Below are 14,262 nucleotides of genomic sequence, written 5' to 3'. Positions count from 1 at the left end.
GTACCACACCCGCAAAGGAAGACCGGCGTGAAATAACGGCATTCTGTTGTGTTTTGGCCTATATCCTTTTCCTTACCCTTCATAAGCCTGTTTCAATTTAAAATCCATAATCCCATTTGGATAGGCGTAATGTCTACAATCGACCTTACGCCTCAAATATTAATTCTCACAAACAGACGACCTGCCACATTCATTTACGACAATGACATTAAAAAAACTGGGACAAGCATCTTCCAAATGTTACAAAAATATTATTAACTAGCGGTCCGCCCCGTCTCCGCCCGAGGAACATGTATAACCTATAGCCTTCCTCAATAAATGGGCTATCTAACACTGAAAGAATTTTTCAAATCGGACCTGCAGCTCCTGAGATTAGTGTGTTCAAACAAACAAACTCTTCAGTTTTATAATACAAGTATATAGATTAATTTTAAACGGTAAATCAGTAGATTCAGTTCTCGTATAATTTTCGCAGAGAATAATTGTTATTTATTATTAATTTTCAGCCATACGGCCTCGACAAAAACTGCATATACCCATATCAGTCAGCGCTGCGTAGCTCCGTCCTGAGCGTAGATAAAATGGTCGATATTCGAGACGACATAACCAGCTCTTTCGAACTGGAAGATTACGTGCATTGGGACTCTGACAACGGCACAGACAGCGATCCGGATATATACGTAGAGAAACGGCGGAAAGTCGGCAGCCTGACGAGTCTAACACTAAAAACTATATTTTCGGACAAATTTTTGGGTAAGGTCCCCAAAAAGAAGCGGAAAATCAAAATGGAGAACGCGTTCGACTCCATGTTGAGTGCTAGTGAAGTTGATAACGATTTTAGATTGGATATCGATAGCATTATTCAGAATTTGGGAGAGGACGACAAGACCGAGAGGGACAGCGTTAGTATTAAGATACTTAACGTGTTTAGCCAGAAAGAGATGGACTATGATAGCGATAGGACTAGTTTTAACGATGAATTCGATACAGTACAAAGTAAAGACACTAACCAAACAACTAATTTTAGTAAGTTAATTAAGAGTAACTTAAGTACAGATATTAATGATGAAACTTCAACAAATAGCATAGATAGTAGTATAGGAGAAACGTCTATATTGCAAAATGTAAAAGAAATGCTTGATCGTAATGAATTGAAAACTTTATTAGATACAGATGTAAAAGAATCAAATTTAGAAGATAATAAGAATGATAATGCATCTGATTCTGATTTAAATGGTGTAACAAATGAAAGAAATGTTAAAAAACTAGAAAATGAACCATCCAATACAGGTTTAAGTGTAGAAAATGAAAAATCTGGAAATTTAAATGAACCAAAAAATGAATTTGAGAAGATGAACTCAGATAACTCTAATCATAGAAATCATGATTATGAAGATGCTGTTTTAAGCTTGAACAGTGATGAAAAATGTGCAGAAATTAATTATTCATCTAAAAATAATCACACACTGATTGATGAACAAGAACAGAAAGAAAATGATATCAGCAATGGTGATACAGCAAAGGCTAGTATAGATAAAGATGATGTTAAAGTATCTGATAGTAACAGTGAAAAAGACGCTCTTAAAGTAAAAGAAGAAACTAAATTCGATGATATATTACGAAGCACAGAAAATGCGATAAGTATGAGTAAAGGCGTTAGTGAAGAGACTAAGAATGATCCATCAAAAAATAATACTGAAAATGGCATAGGATCGAATGGAATCATTGAAATTGCTAATAGCACAGAAGCTTTAAGTGTTGAAAGTGCTAAAAGTTGTAGTAAAAACACGAATCTAGATGAAAATAGTGAAAAAAGTGAACATAGTATAAGTGAAAAATCGAATTTAGAAGCTAATAACGTTAAAATTGATAACGTAGGTAACAAGGAATGTAGTGAAGTGATGAACAGTGTAGGAAATATCGATAGTACTTCTGAATACGTAGAAAACGTGAGTGCTAACGACGATATCGAAATAAGTAACCGCGATCTATTAAATAATACAAAAAATAACAGTGATAATTCAAATCGTAACGAGACTACGACTCCAGAAATCAATGAAATACACGAATTAGAATATGCGAATAGTGATGTACATTCTGATAGAAATGTCAATGTTAATACAATAACTACAGACGATACAAGCGTAAATGCTAAACAAAAAGATTATATCGACATAGGCAAGAATGCAGAAAACACACAAGAGATCAATAGAGACGCGATCAAACAAAGCGATTCCGATAAAAATGGCGGCATTGACAGTGACAATTTCAATATGGACGACCTCGAAGACGTCAGCGATACGGACATAGATGACAGCGAGCTGATGAGCGATATCAACGAACAATTGAATGAGAGGAACGATAAGAACGATAAGATCACACTCGACGATCTGCTGGCAAAGGGACAAACGGACTTGGATAGCATATCGGACGGGGAATTTGCGTTGGACGAGTAATTTGTAAAGAAATACTACAAATGGTGTATGGGGCAGATGTTTTGCATGTATTTATTTGACAATTTCATGTGCCAGTCCGAACTAAGTGTTACAAATATACATATAAAATAAATAATACAGTACTTATGTATAAGGGAGTCTTATCGCTTATCAGCAAACGCTTCCAGGCCGCCCAAAGATCATTTAGAAGAAAGAGACATTGCACCGTGATTGTTTTTCTCTTTCGAAGCTTTACTTTAATACCTCTGTGTTGTCTGAAAGTTTCATATATTATTGTAAATTGTATCGCATCGAAATCGGTTCATTAGTTCAAAAGATACAGAACTAGCAAAAATTCATATATGAGCGCTTTTGAAGTTTTTTTTTATCTAAATTATCAAACGTTTTTATGTGTTCCAATCATAACATATTATGCTAGGCATGAATAAAACTGGTGTATTCAAGCCCAAACCTATAACTGTTATAGTTTCTCAGTAGAGTGAACTAAAAATATATGGATAAAATGTATTTTTTGTGACAAACTATCATATATACATGATAAATATTCTTATATTCTGTTAAATTTTGCTGATATTCGTTTTTCAATTCAAATCACCTTGTAAAGTAAGACAACCAGCTAGGTGATATTTTTTATAAGATAAAATCAATAAATTAGTGTGAAATGCATGTGCCCCTTATCCCAAAAGTGGATACAACTAAAATATAAATTATAAATATTATAATTTTGTACCATACGAACTACCCTCAAATACGAGAAATATAAGAAGCAAATAGATAGTAAGGTATATAATTTTTATATGAATCATCAAAGAAAGTTTTGAACTTTAGTTTCGTATCTTTTATTAAAAATCCGTGTCAAATAATTTGGCAAATCTAAAATGAAATGTAGCTCTATCTCGCTCGCACATAAGCAATTGTGTATATGCTATCTTTTTCACACTAACCTATCTTTTATTCAGACCGATTGTATTCGCAGAAATATTTGACGGTATTTTAAATAGAATTTGAATATAGGTAGATTTTTATTTAGACATCTTATGTTATCTGTAAGTTGTAAATACTACTGAAATTAAAAGCTTTTTTAAAAGAAGTTTTATTTATTTACTCCTTTTTGGAATCGAGTAATAACTAATACCAGTTACTCTTTGGTGAATTTATTTTTTACTAGCAATTCGCTCTGGCTTCGCACTGGTGCAATACTACTAGCGTTATAAATGCGGAAGTGTCTGTCTGTCTGTCTGTCTGTCCTTTCTTACGCCTATACTACTGATTGATTTGAATGATATTTGCTACAGACACAGTTTGAACCCGGAACTGTAACTCTGCAAGACCCTGGGACTATTTTATCTTGTATACATATCTATATCTTGAAGTGCTCTATTTATTTAAGAAAACTATATCGAAATCAGTTGCGCAGTTGGAAAGATCTAAACATTGGAAAAACTGCGAAGTTCACTTGATGGTAAGCGATCCCCATGACTCTTGAAGTCACACAGGTACGGTTTTTTCGATTACACTACCCGTTTTTATGGGGTAAGGAAAAAGGAAAGGATTAACGACTGGAAAGAGGGAATGGGCTGGGACGGGTGAGGAAAAGGTCTACTATATTATACGATGTAGTGATATGGGCTATTTAACTCGCACGCATACATTGATATATTTAACGACACGTCCGCACGCACACATTCGTATATGTCACCGCTAAAAAAGATGAATACGCGACTTACTTAATTTATTTATTTATTGAACACAACTGTGCTGGTATACAAATAAACCTTAAAAATAAAAGACTTACAACTAGACCAGCACAGAAGGCGACCTTATCACTAAATAGTGATCTCTTCCAGGCAACCCGCTGTGTAGAAAATAGTAAAAAGCAGGAGGTAGGTATTAAGTACATAAATATATTAACTTTGAATATTTAATCTATATTTATAAAATTTATTGATTGTACTAAAAAAATAAATCAATATTAAATTACTATGTTGCTCGTGTGTCTCTTTACGCCTTAACAACTAACCGATTTCGATGAAATTTTGCACAAACAAAGTTTGAGAATCGAGAAACGAAATAGGACTGGTCTAATTTCGAAAAACGAGCCGCCTTCAAACTGTCAGTACTAGACAATATTTAAAAGGGAACAGACGGAGGGTAGTGCCTTTAATTAAATGTTGAATCATCACAATCTGTCTCTCCCAAATCATCAAATCGCACACCCAGCCGGAAGCGAGGCAACAAACAAAACAAACCAGTCGAATTGAGAACTTCATCTTTCTTTTAAGTAGGTTGAAATTAACATAAATTGGAAGCTTAATATAATAATTTTGGTCACAAGAACCTAAAGTACTTACTACCTTTATATCTTATATATAAAATTCTCGTCTAATATATAAAATTCTCGTGTCACAGTTTTCGTTGCCAAACTCCTCCGAAACGGCTTGACCGATTCCTCTGAAATTTGGTAAGCATATTGGGTAGGTCTGAGAATCGGCCAACATCTATTTTTTATCCCGATATTCCTACGGGATACGGACTTACGCGGGTGAAACCGCGGGGCGCAGCTAGTATATCTATAATACCTTTTTTTTACTGTTCTCCCATGGCAGATAACAGATTATCACTCAGTGAAGTTGCAGCTTTTTTAATGGTGAAAATGAAGTCCCGTGTCCCCTACTGGGGTATGGGGCAGAGGATATACATCTGTTTCACTGATCGATTTTTTTTATGGACAAGTAAGTGATCACACAGATCCGGACACAGGAGGCTGATCGCACAGGATTGACGTTATTTTTATTGTGCGTCCCCATTGGGAATCGAACCAAGGACCCCTCGGTACTACGCTAACCTTACTACTACGGTCTTTTAAATGCTGAAAGGACTTTTGGAATCAGTCCATCAGTTTTTATGTGAAAACATTACGTACATACATAAGTTCGCACTTTGTAATATTGTAAACTAGCTGTAACCCGCGGCATTACTCACTTGAAACCCGATGGAAGTAGCCTATATATCTGGATTATAGGTAATCTATATCTGTAATAAATTTCATACAGATACAATAGGATGTTTTCGCCTCAAAGAGTAACAAACATACATACATCCATTCATATTTACAAACTTTCGCGTTTATAATATGAGTAGGATTTAAAAACACGAAAATCTGTAATGTTTCTCTTATTTTGCATTACTAAGTCCGAACTACGAGCGCATTCAGTATTTGAGTAACCCAGTAATCCTATCCTATCCTACTAATATTGTAAATGCGAAAGTTTGTAAGGATGTGTGTGTGTTTGTTGCTCTTTCAGGCAAAAACTACTAAACCGATTGCAATGAAAATTGATACGTAGACAGCTGGACAACTGGAATAACATATAGGCAACTTTTTATCCCGATATTCCTACGGGATACGGACTTACGCGGGTGTAACCGCGGGGCGCAACTAGTATGGCAAATGACCCAAATTTATGACTGTGTGTAGGTGATAATTAAAGACAGCCGTATGCCTGTTACGTATTCTATGTAACAGGCATAATGTTCTCTTCAAAGGGCAATCCTACACAAAATTCCATTCAAGTGTAAAATACACCTGAATCTCTTGAATATTCATGATCTTAATAAGTATAAAACCACGAAAATGTCTTGCAACATCACACTCACAAGCAAACCTCGATACAATGAAGGTACAAATCGTTCTGTTGTCTCTGGTACTGCTGGTGAGAGCCGAGCCGAATGTATACTGTGGGCGGCGGCTGGCGATGGCCCTGGCGATGGTGTGTGGATATGACGAGAAGCGGGACACTGGAGCTTGGATGTTGGACAGGAGCCAGACCGGTCCGTATGTGAGAACGGAGCCTTGGCTGGGCGGAACTGCGGCCGGAGCAGCAGTGGGGTCTTGGCTAGCGTTGGACACTCCAGCGAATCATAAGGCAGGGAATGATGTGGGAGCCTGGTTGGCGCAACCAGCTCAAGACAAAACAGACAAGATCGTAGGTCCTTGGCTAGCGCAGGAGACTCAAGCAAGTCACAAAGAACCCTGGTTAGCGCCACACACAGCGCGGACTGTCAGTCGCAGCAAGCGGCAGATCGTTATGGAGTGCTGCCTGAAGGCCTGCTCTGAAGATGAGCTGATGACTTATTGTTAATAATAAACGTATTCAAAGATAACTATATACCAGTCAGATTAACGTATTGAACTAGTTGTACAGAGTTGCCGAGCGGAAGCGGGACGGACTTAGATGATGTCGTCCTGCTCGTGCAACGTGGTGGTGGAGATGAAATTCGGGCTGAGATTGTATTGGCTCTTAATTGTACAGTATATTAAATCAAATATATTTATTTATTATAGATTGTTAGGAATGTAAAGTACGAATAGGAATAAAATTTCAGATAATGTGTGGCTTTCAATTTTATACCATACCAGCTTTTACCCGCAACTTTGCACGCAAAAAACGGAGTAGTTTAAAAGATATTGTGAAGTCCCGTGTCCCCTACTGGGGTATAGGGCAGATGATGTACATCTGTTTTACTGATCGATTTTTTTATGGACAAGTGGGTGATCAGCCTTCTGTGTCCTGCCAGACCGAGACGTTTTTTTTTTATTGTGCGTCCCCACCGGGAGTCGAACCCAGGACCCTCGGTTCTACTCTCATGCGTTAACCACTGTACCAAGGGGGCGGTCGTTTTTTATTTATAGTAGTAGAAAAATAATAATATAGTTTACAATATTTATTCAAAATTCTTTATGATCGATTGCAACAACATGTTATTCTAGTTTATATGAGACAGTAGCACTGCCATACTCTCATTGAATTTCGTCAAAGTGTCGTAATCCAGCTTTCTGAGAGCCTTCTCAACAACGTGATTCACATAAGTGTTTGCTATAAGCGATATATTATTATGTCTACCTTCCACCCAATCGACCAAGTCCTTTTTTAGATCAGCCCAATCTTTTTCATACTCAGCTTTCGGCAATTTCTCATTCAGAATATGAATGATATCATTCAACGCTATAGTTTTATTCGCGAGTATATTATCTTGATTGTTCATAACGACGATTGGTTTGTTTTTATTTTTAATTATATTCCTTAGTACTACGAACATAGCACGACTCATGAACGCATCCCAGAATTCGGTTTCTCCTAAACCCTTCTTCAATTTTACCTGAAGATCGGGTTCCAGGATCTCATCGAAATCAGCTCCTAGATACGCTTCGATTAATGCGTCCATAACTTGTTTGACTTTTTTATCATCGGTCTGTATTATAATTTTCAGTATGTCAACTAGGAAATCGCTGAAATCATCATTCTGCCTGCAAATGCCCAGCTTTTTACACGCGTGTATATTTTCTATTACCTTCTCCTTATCCACTTCTTTTTGAAAGACGTTAACTGTGCCTAAATTCGTGCGTAAAATCTCTCGGTCCATATCGTGTAATAAATGATTCACCAATCGCTGTAAAAGCTTATTCGACATGTCAATTGTATTTAAAATAACCTTTTGTTTGCCCAGTTTCGTTTTCAATGTGTGATTGTAAGTCTGTTTCAGAAAATCACCAAATCTTTCTTTGTAGCTACGCTTGAGAGCGCTAACTTTACGCTTCAGTTTTTCATTGTCAGTTTTCTTTTTGATACCATCGAATACTTTCAACGTTTGTTTATAAATATGTATTGTAAAATCATAAACCTTCGTATCTTCTTTCACTTTCCTGGCCCTGTACACTGCTTTACTGGCATAACCACCTCTTGTTACATCCCGATATCTATTCCTTTTATTTTTGTTTTTCTTTGTCGTTTGTACTTCGAGTTTTAAGTTCTCATGATCGCTAAATATTTCCCTTTCTTTCTCTTTATGTTTCTTGGATTTCTCTTTCTTTATGTAATGACTGGACGTATGTTTATTTCTTACAATATTTTCTGCAACTGATTTGGTATCATTTAAGCGTTTAATTCTTTCTTGAATCTGTGCTATTTCCTGGATTGTTTTAAAGTCTCTATCATTGACGGAACCTAATGATTGTGTTATAGGTTTATCCTCTTTAATTGCGATTGTGGTATTTTCATCGCTTTGAAATATGTTCGATAGATCGAAATCTAAATAATTATACGTAAAACTGTGTTTCGTATCATTGATAATGGTTTTTGAATTAGAATGATGAGTAAGGTCGCTGTCGTTATGTACGCCAGTCCGGATTATAGACGATTCTAGAAGTTTGTAATGTTGTGGGGCTTTGTTTGTCGATATATCTATTTTGTAGTTCCATTTTGGTCCCAGATCTATGAGACCATCTATTTTGACGGTTATTGCAAATGTTGGATGGACAAAATCTGAAATAAAGAGTATCAATTTTAACGCGCAATAATCCTTACTATAATTATAAATGCGAGAAAGTATTTGTTTATCTGTTTGTCTTTCTCTCAAACGCAAGGGAGCGATTAATGACTTAATGGGTCTGGAGAGTGACATAAGCTACTTTTATGAGTGGAGTACGCTTCAGCACTAATTTCCAGAGTCCAGACGACACCGGGGAGTATACTGCTATAGTAATTTTCGATAAAAAATCAATAAACACTTAGAGATATACATAAAAGCAGAAGAATTTAATATATTCACAAATATAATCCTACTGATTAAGTTGGGTAAAAATGTTCAAACATATTATAGTGTTTACTTACATATTATACCTATCAAACCACCTACCATTGTGCCATGTTTCAAAAACAATAAAAAATAAATGTGTATCGATATAGAGTGATAAAAAATTATTTCGTCATACTATTACTTTTTTATGTGCCTAGTTTTATTTATTATATATTCTATACTAACTGAAAAACCGGGGTTTCACTCGCATGATAAGAAACCAATATGTAGTAATAACTCCCTCTATCGAATTTTTGAGGTAAATATGAGCTTATGTATCATTTTTTAGCTTCTTAACAATCTCTAGATATAAAAATTATATCATTAAAATTCTATGTCGCAACATGACAAAAACAAAAACGAATAAGTGTGAAAAAGTAGCACCATTTACTACTCAAGCACCGTGTTTATGCCACTATTTACTTAGCAACAAAGTTGAACTAACAGACAATATGTTCACATCTACTTTGTTGCGAAATTAATATGTTGCTGGCAATAATACTGCGTGTTGCAGGCGCGTGTAAAAATTTTTCGCCCGAGGAGTAAAACATTATAAGACAGTTGTTCAACTGTTTAGGTAATGTAGTATTTTGTTAAAACGCCATCTATTGAATATAATAATAAACTTCGATTTATATCTGCCTAGCGTAATTTATTAATTACTAGCTGCACGCTCGAACTCCGCCGGTAGTCAATTACCGTAATTGAAATAATAAAAAACTATCCTATCCTTTCAGTTGAATCAAACTGCACATGGTATGCAGTTTTGATTAAAATCAGTCGAGTAGTTTAAATGTCCATCGCGGACAAACAATGTGACACAATCGACATGTCGAAAAGAAATTTGTTATATGTACGATTCCATATGCAATAAATACGGCTGTGTCTTTTACTAGCACGGAAGAAAAATTAAAAAATAACCATCTATGATGTGGCCTATGATAATATAACATACAAATTAAAAATACTATCGAAATACGTTGCTCAGATAGATCGATATACTTTCATTTACGTCGTTAAAAGTATTTAATTTCCATTTTATTTTATCTAATACAAAAGTTATGTGAAACATCTATAGCCGCACGTAAAACAGATTTCTGGAAAGAAATTCACGCTAAATGATAGTGTATAATATATACAGTCAATATGCAGTAGTGTGTACGGTGTAATATTTTATTTTATCATTATGTTATATTTAGTTCCTATCACAGTCTATTCTTTGCATATTAATTTTATAAAATAATGTCGATGTTTCACATCTGCCAGGCGTCCCGTGACGGCTCACATTTTATGTAGGTGAAAACTGAAACTTGCCTTGTTTTATGCTCTCAAGGATTTCAAGCAAAACAATGTTCATGATTGATATAAAATATATAATTGGTGAGCTGAAATATGTAATAAAATCATTTATTATACCCGTTTTAAAGCTAGTATAAATAACATAATTTTTTTGAAATTTAGACAAATTGAAATTACTTACATGGAATCAAACAACCTATTAGCTTTATGGTAAAATTAATTTGTGTTTTTTCTTTATAATCGGTACTTAATGTACAAAAATGTAATAAATCCTTTATTGTAAAATAATAATTCCAACAGAATGGGACAGTATTCATTCACATTTCGATCACACTCTTGTTCCTTTTTTATCTGTGGAGAGAAATCTGTAGTCTTTGTGATGTTGTCAAATTGTCTATGAAATAATATTCAGCGCTGTATTCCGATTCTTCGCAAATCGCATTCCTTGCGTTGCGTTTGATTTTTGAGTGCTTGTATCTCTGCAGTTGGTCCAAAATATTTATATTTGTTTAATTTGAAGTGCTGCATTGTTAATTGTTAATGATATATTATCGCATTTGATTTTCCGGTAAGTAAAGAATGACAATAATTGTTTGTTTACTTGTATTTTCGCAAGTCTCCCCTGTTAACCTATAATTTAAGTTAACCGCTTTTTAAATACATTGAATAAACTGAATCTTTACATTTTATTGGTTAAACAAAAAACGTATTAAAATATTAATTGATTTTACTATTGTTATAGTGTACGTGAGTAGAAAAAGTTTTGCTTTTTAAATTATTCCATCTCAAAAACTTATAAATTTGGCAGTCAAATGTCATTTTCGAAATTTAGGTAGTATTCTTCTTTGATAATTCTAGATTTATTTGGTTTGTAAAATATATTCAGATTGTAGTAATTTTATCTGCTTTTTATCAATTATTTGATCAGCTTCGTTTTTCTTTCAATATATGACAAATGCGTATATTTAGTAAGTAATTTTGAAATACCTGCATATTGCACTTTAAATATAAGTATTCTACCCACTTTCTGAACAAATTCTGATTAAACAAGGTGACATTGGCGGAGTTCTTTCATTGGCTGATGCCGTTAATTACGAGAAGAAAAAAATCAGTACCTACCACACTTAAGTAAGAACATTTCATATTTTAAGTAATTTACTTATTATTTTAAACTAAAATTAAATAATCACAATTGTTGTGTTTGTAGAAAATGTAATGGCTGATATCTTGATTATCTTGTTCATTTTAATGGTTACCCATACTTGGCAATGGCTATCTATATATTTATGAAATGTTTTTTATTAATAATGTTTTTTTAAATAATGTTTTAACTGCTTGATTAATGTTGACTTTACCACACTATGTAAATGATAACACATAACAGTATGGTTTTTAATTTCTTTTATAAAAGTTTTTTTATAACTTTTTACACAATTGCATTACATACATTTTGTATGTTTAATTATTATTGAGTTCCAAACGGACCAATAAATCCACAAGGTCACCACAAGTTTATGAAGCAACATCACCTCTGTATAGATCTTTTTTTAAGTGAATTACGTACACATATACTTCTCGGGTCTCTGTATACTCCTTCTGGACCAAATGATAACATTTTTTTATTAAACACAAAAAGAATTGTGTCAGTCGATTAAAAACTCAAGCATTTATCCAGTATCAAAATCAATTAACAAAATGTGTGCTGTTTCGATAAAGTTACTTGAAATATTACAGTTTTCTTTTTTATTTTTATTAATAGGACAGACAACAAATACTTATAAAACCTTTGAGCATCACTAATGGTTTATTTTATTTTGCCTGTCAATAGTCGATGAGTCATTTGATTTTTTTGTTGAACCTCATTCTAAAATGATTTGAACCCACTAAAAAAAAGAAGGAAGCTCTCAATTCATATGTATTTCTTTTGTGTGTTGTGTGAGTGTTACCCGTGAACTACTGACTGGGTGAACCAATTTTTGATGATTCCTTTTTTCATTTGATAGCTGGTGCCTCCCATAGTCCCCTACAATATGAAGGCTTGATTATTCTTTGTAAAAATAATTATGTGTGCAAATGGGTTTCTCATTTCATAATTGTTTTATGTGTGAATTTATATTTGTGATATATTTTTCAATAGTATTGAAAATAGGATATAAATAAATATTTATTAATATAATAATAATATTTGTATTAATCCAGAAATTTTTTTAAAACCAAGACCAATAAACTCTAGGTTGTACTTTCTTATGTTTGATTTTACGCGAGTATTATACATTTAGAAATTAAAAACTTTTTAACGGATTTTAAACGCGATTTATTCATTATATTATTAACCCGACGTTTCGAACACTTTACAGCGAGCGTGGTCACGGGGAGACTATAACTAAATAATATAATTAATGAATCGCGTTTAAATACCGTTAAAAAGTTTTTAATTTCTAAACTCAAGGTTTTCAGTATTCTTCCAATTGCTGTAGGATGTTTTTTATGTATCATAAACTAGACGCTCACCCCGGCTCCGCACAGATATCATGATTCCAGTTTGGTCCCCTGGGAACATTTAATCAAAATTAAAAGTATCCTCTCACCGAAGTCAGCTCATACCCTGTCCATATATCAATTTTGATCAAAATCCCTTCAGTAGTTTTAGCATGATTAACAGATAAACATCTGAACAAACAAACTTTCACACATAACATATTAGTGTGATAAACAAGTTTTGTTATTCATTTAAAAGCTTTTAGTATTTTCAATAAAACTGTGATATTGAAAACACAACATTTCATGTATTTTCATCTAAGTTAGATATTTCATACTTATTATAACTACTAACTATCTACTTCTATGTTACTATTAACTACTAAGTTAGTTACCCTTGCAGCCATAAGACCTTACTTCCATGGGGCATGAGGCGTTATAACATTCAACAATCTAGCTTTCCACCTGCATCTTACTCCGCATATTCAAAGGGAACAACTCCAGACACAAACATAATAAATTTGATTGACCTTTGGAAAGAAGGTTTGGACTGGGAAGGGAGAGGAAATATTATTTGTTGTCATTACCACACTATCACACTAATATAACAAATGTGAAAGTTTGTTTGTGTGGATGTCCGTCAATCACGCTGAAAATACTGAACGGATTTTGATGAAATTTGGTATACGGACAGAGTCAAAGCTGTCTCGAGTGATAGAGTACTTTTTATCGCGATTCAATGCTTCCTTGGGATAAATAAGGAATCTTGATACCCGGGCGGAGCCGGGACGGGCGTCTAGTATTTTATAAGGATATCTATTCTGCAATATTGCCCAACATTTATAATGATTGTGAAACTTTCTCTGATGAGTCATATTGCTTTATATAAGAGTTACGTCACAAAATTCCAAGGACAAGCGAAATAGCAGGAAAATGTGAATAAAAATATTTGAAGGCATCATATAAGTGTGCAACCTTCTATGATGCCTTCAAATCTGTCCGCCAAAAATGGGTCAAAATCTATTCTGAAGAAGTTGGTTACATACAGACATACAGGTGAAGCTAATAAAAGCGTATTAAAAAGATGGATGCTATTGAATTATTCATTGGTTAGTAATTTTTTAGTTAAAATAATTAGTATTGGTTAATTGATTTTATACCTTTGTTTCCAGATAAAATGGAAGACTTTTAGCCCTTGGGCTACAGACGAAGATAGTAAAGACATCAATAAAAGGAATACGCAAGAAAAGGCATCATGTTTCAGAAACAGACTTTCGGCAGTAACACTTCGGGCTTCGGTGAGTTTCTTTGTCGCTTTCTAACTAGAATTAACCGTTTGTGTAAAGGGTCAACGTATTACTTGTGAAGTGTGTGACTCTAATGTTTAGATTTA

The 14,262-nt window shown here is 34.0% G+C and overlaps 2 protein-coding genes across 2 annotated transcripts in view; both read left to right on the top strand.

Annotated features, from left to right (window-relative positions):
* Positions 1-581: 581 nt before the first annotated feature.
* LOC119838447 (putative uncharacterized protein DDB_G0282133) lies at positions 582-2,456 on the top strand. The gene has a single exon (XM_038364394.1). The coding sequence runs from the start codon at positions 582-584 to the stop codon at positions 2,454-2,456; it is 1,875 nt and encodes a 624-aa protein (XP_038220322.1).
* Positions 2,457-10,827: 8,371 nt separating this feature from the next.
* LOC119838446 (nuclear pore complex protein Nup98-Nup96-like) overlaps positions 10,828-14,262 on the top strand; it is a 36,274-nt gene continuing 32,839 nt past the window's right edge. Inside the window, exons 1-2 of the mRNA XM_038364392.1 lie at positions 10,828-10,959; positions 14,042-14,167. Of these exons, the coding sequence (XP_038220320.1) occupies positions 14,125-14,167 (43 nt within the window). The 5' untranslated portion in view covers positions 10,828-10,959; positions 14,042-14,124. The remainder of the gene's footprint in view (positions 10,960-14,041; positions 14,168-14,262) is intronic.

The sequence above is a fragment of the Zerene cesonia genome, unplaced genomic scaffold, assembly GCF_012273895.1.
Source record: "Zerene cesonia ecotype Mississippi unplaced genomic scaffold, Zerene_cesonia_1.1 Zces_u003, whole genome shotgun sequence".
Lineage (NCBI taxonomy): Eukaryota > Metazoa > Arthropoda > Insecta > Lepidoptera > Pieridae > Zerene > Zerene cesonia.
This window is presented reverse-complemented; position numbering and strand designations above follow the sequence as displayed.

What these genes read in the sequence shown, in the direction of transcription:
- LOC119838447 (XM_038364394.1), top strand. Translation starts at nt 582, where the DNA reads ATGGTCGATATTCGAGACGACATAACCAGCTCTTTCGAACTGGAAGAT.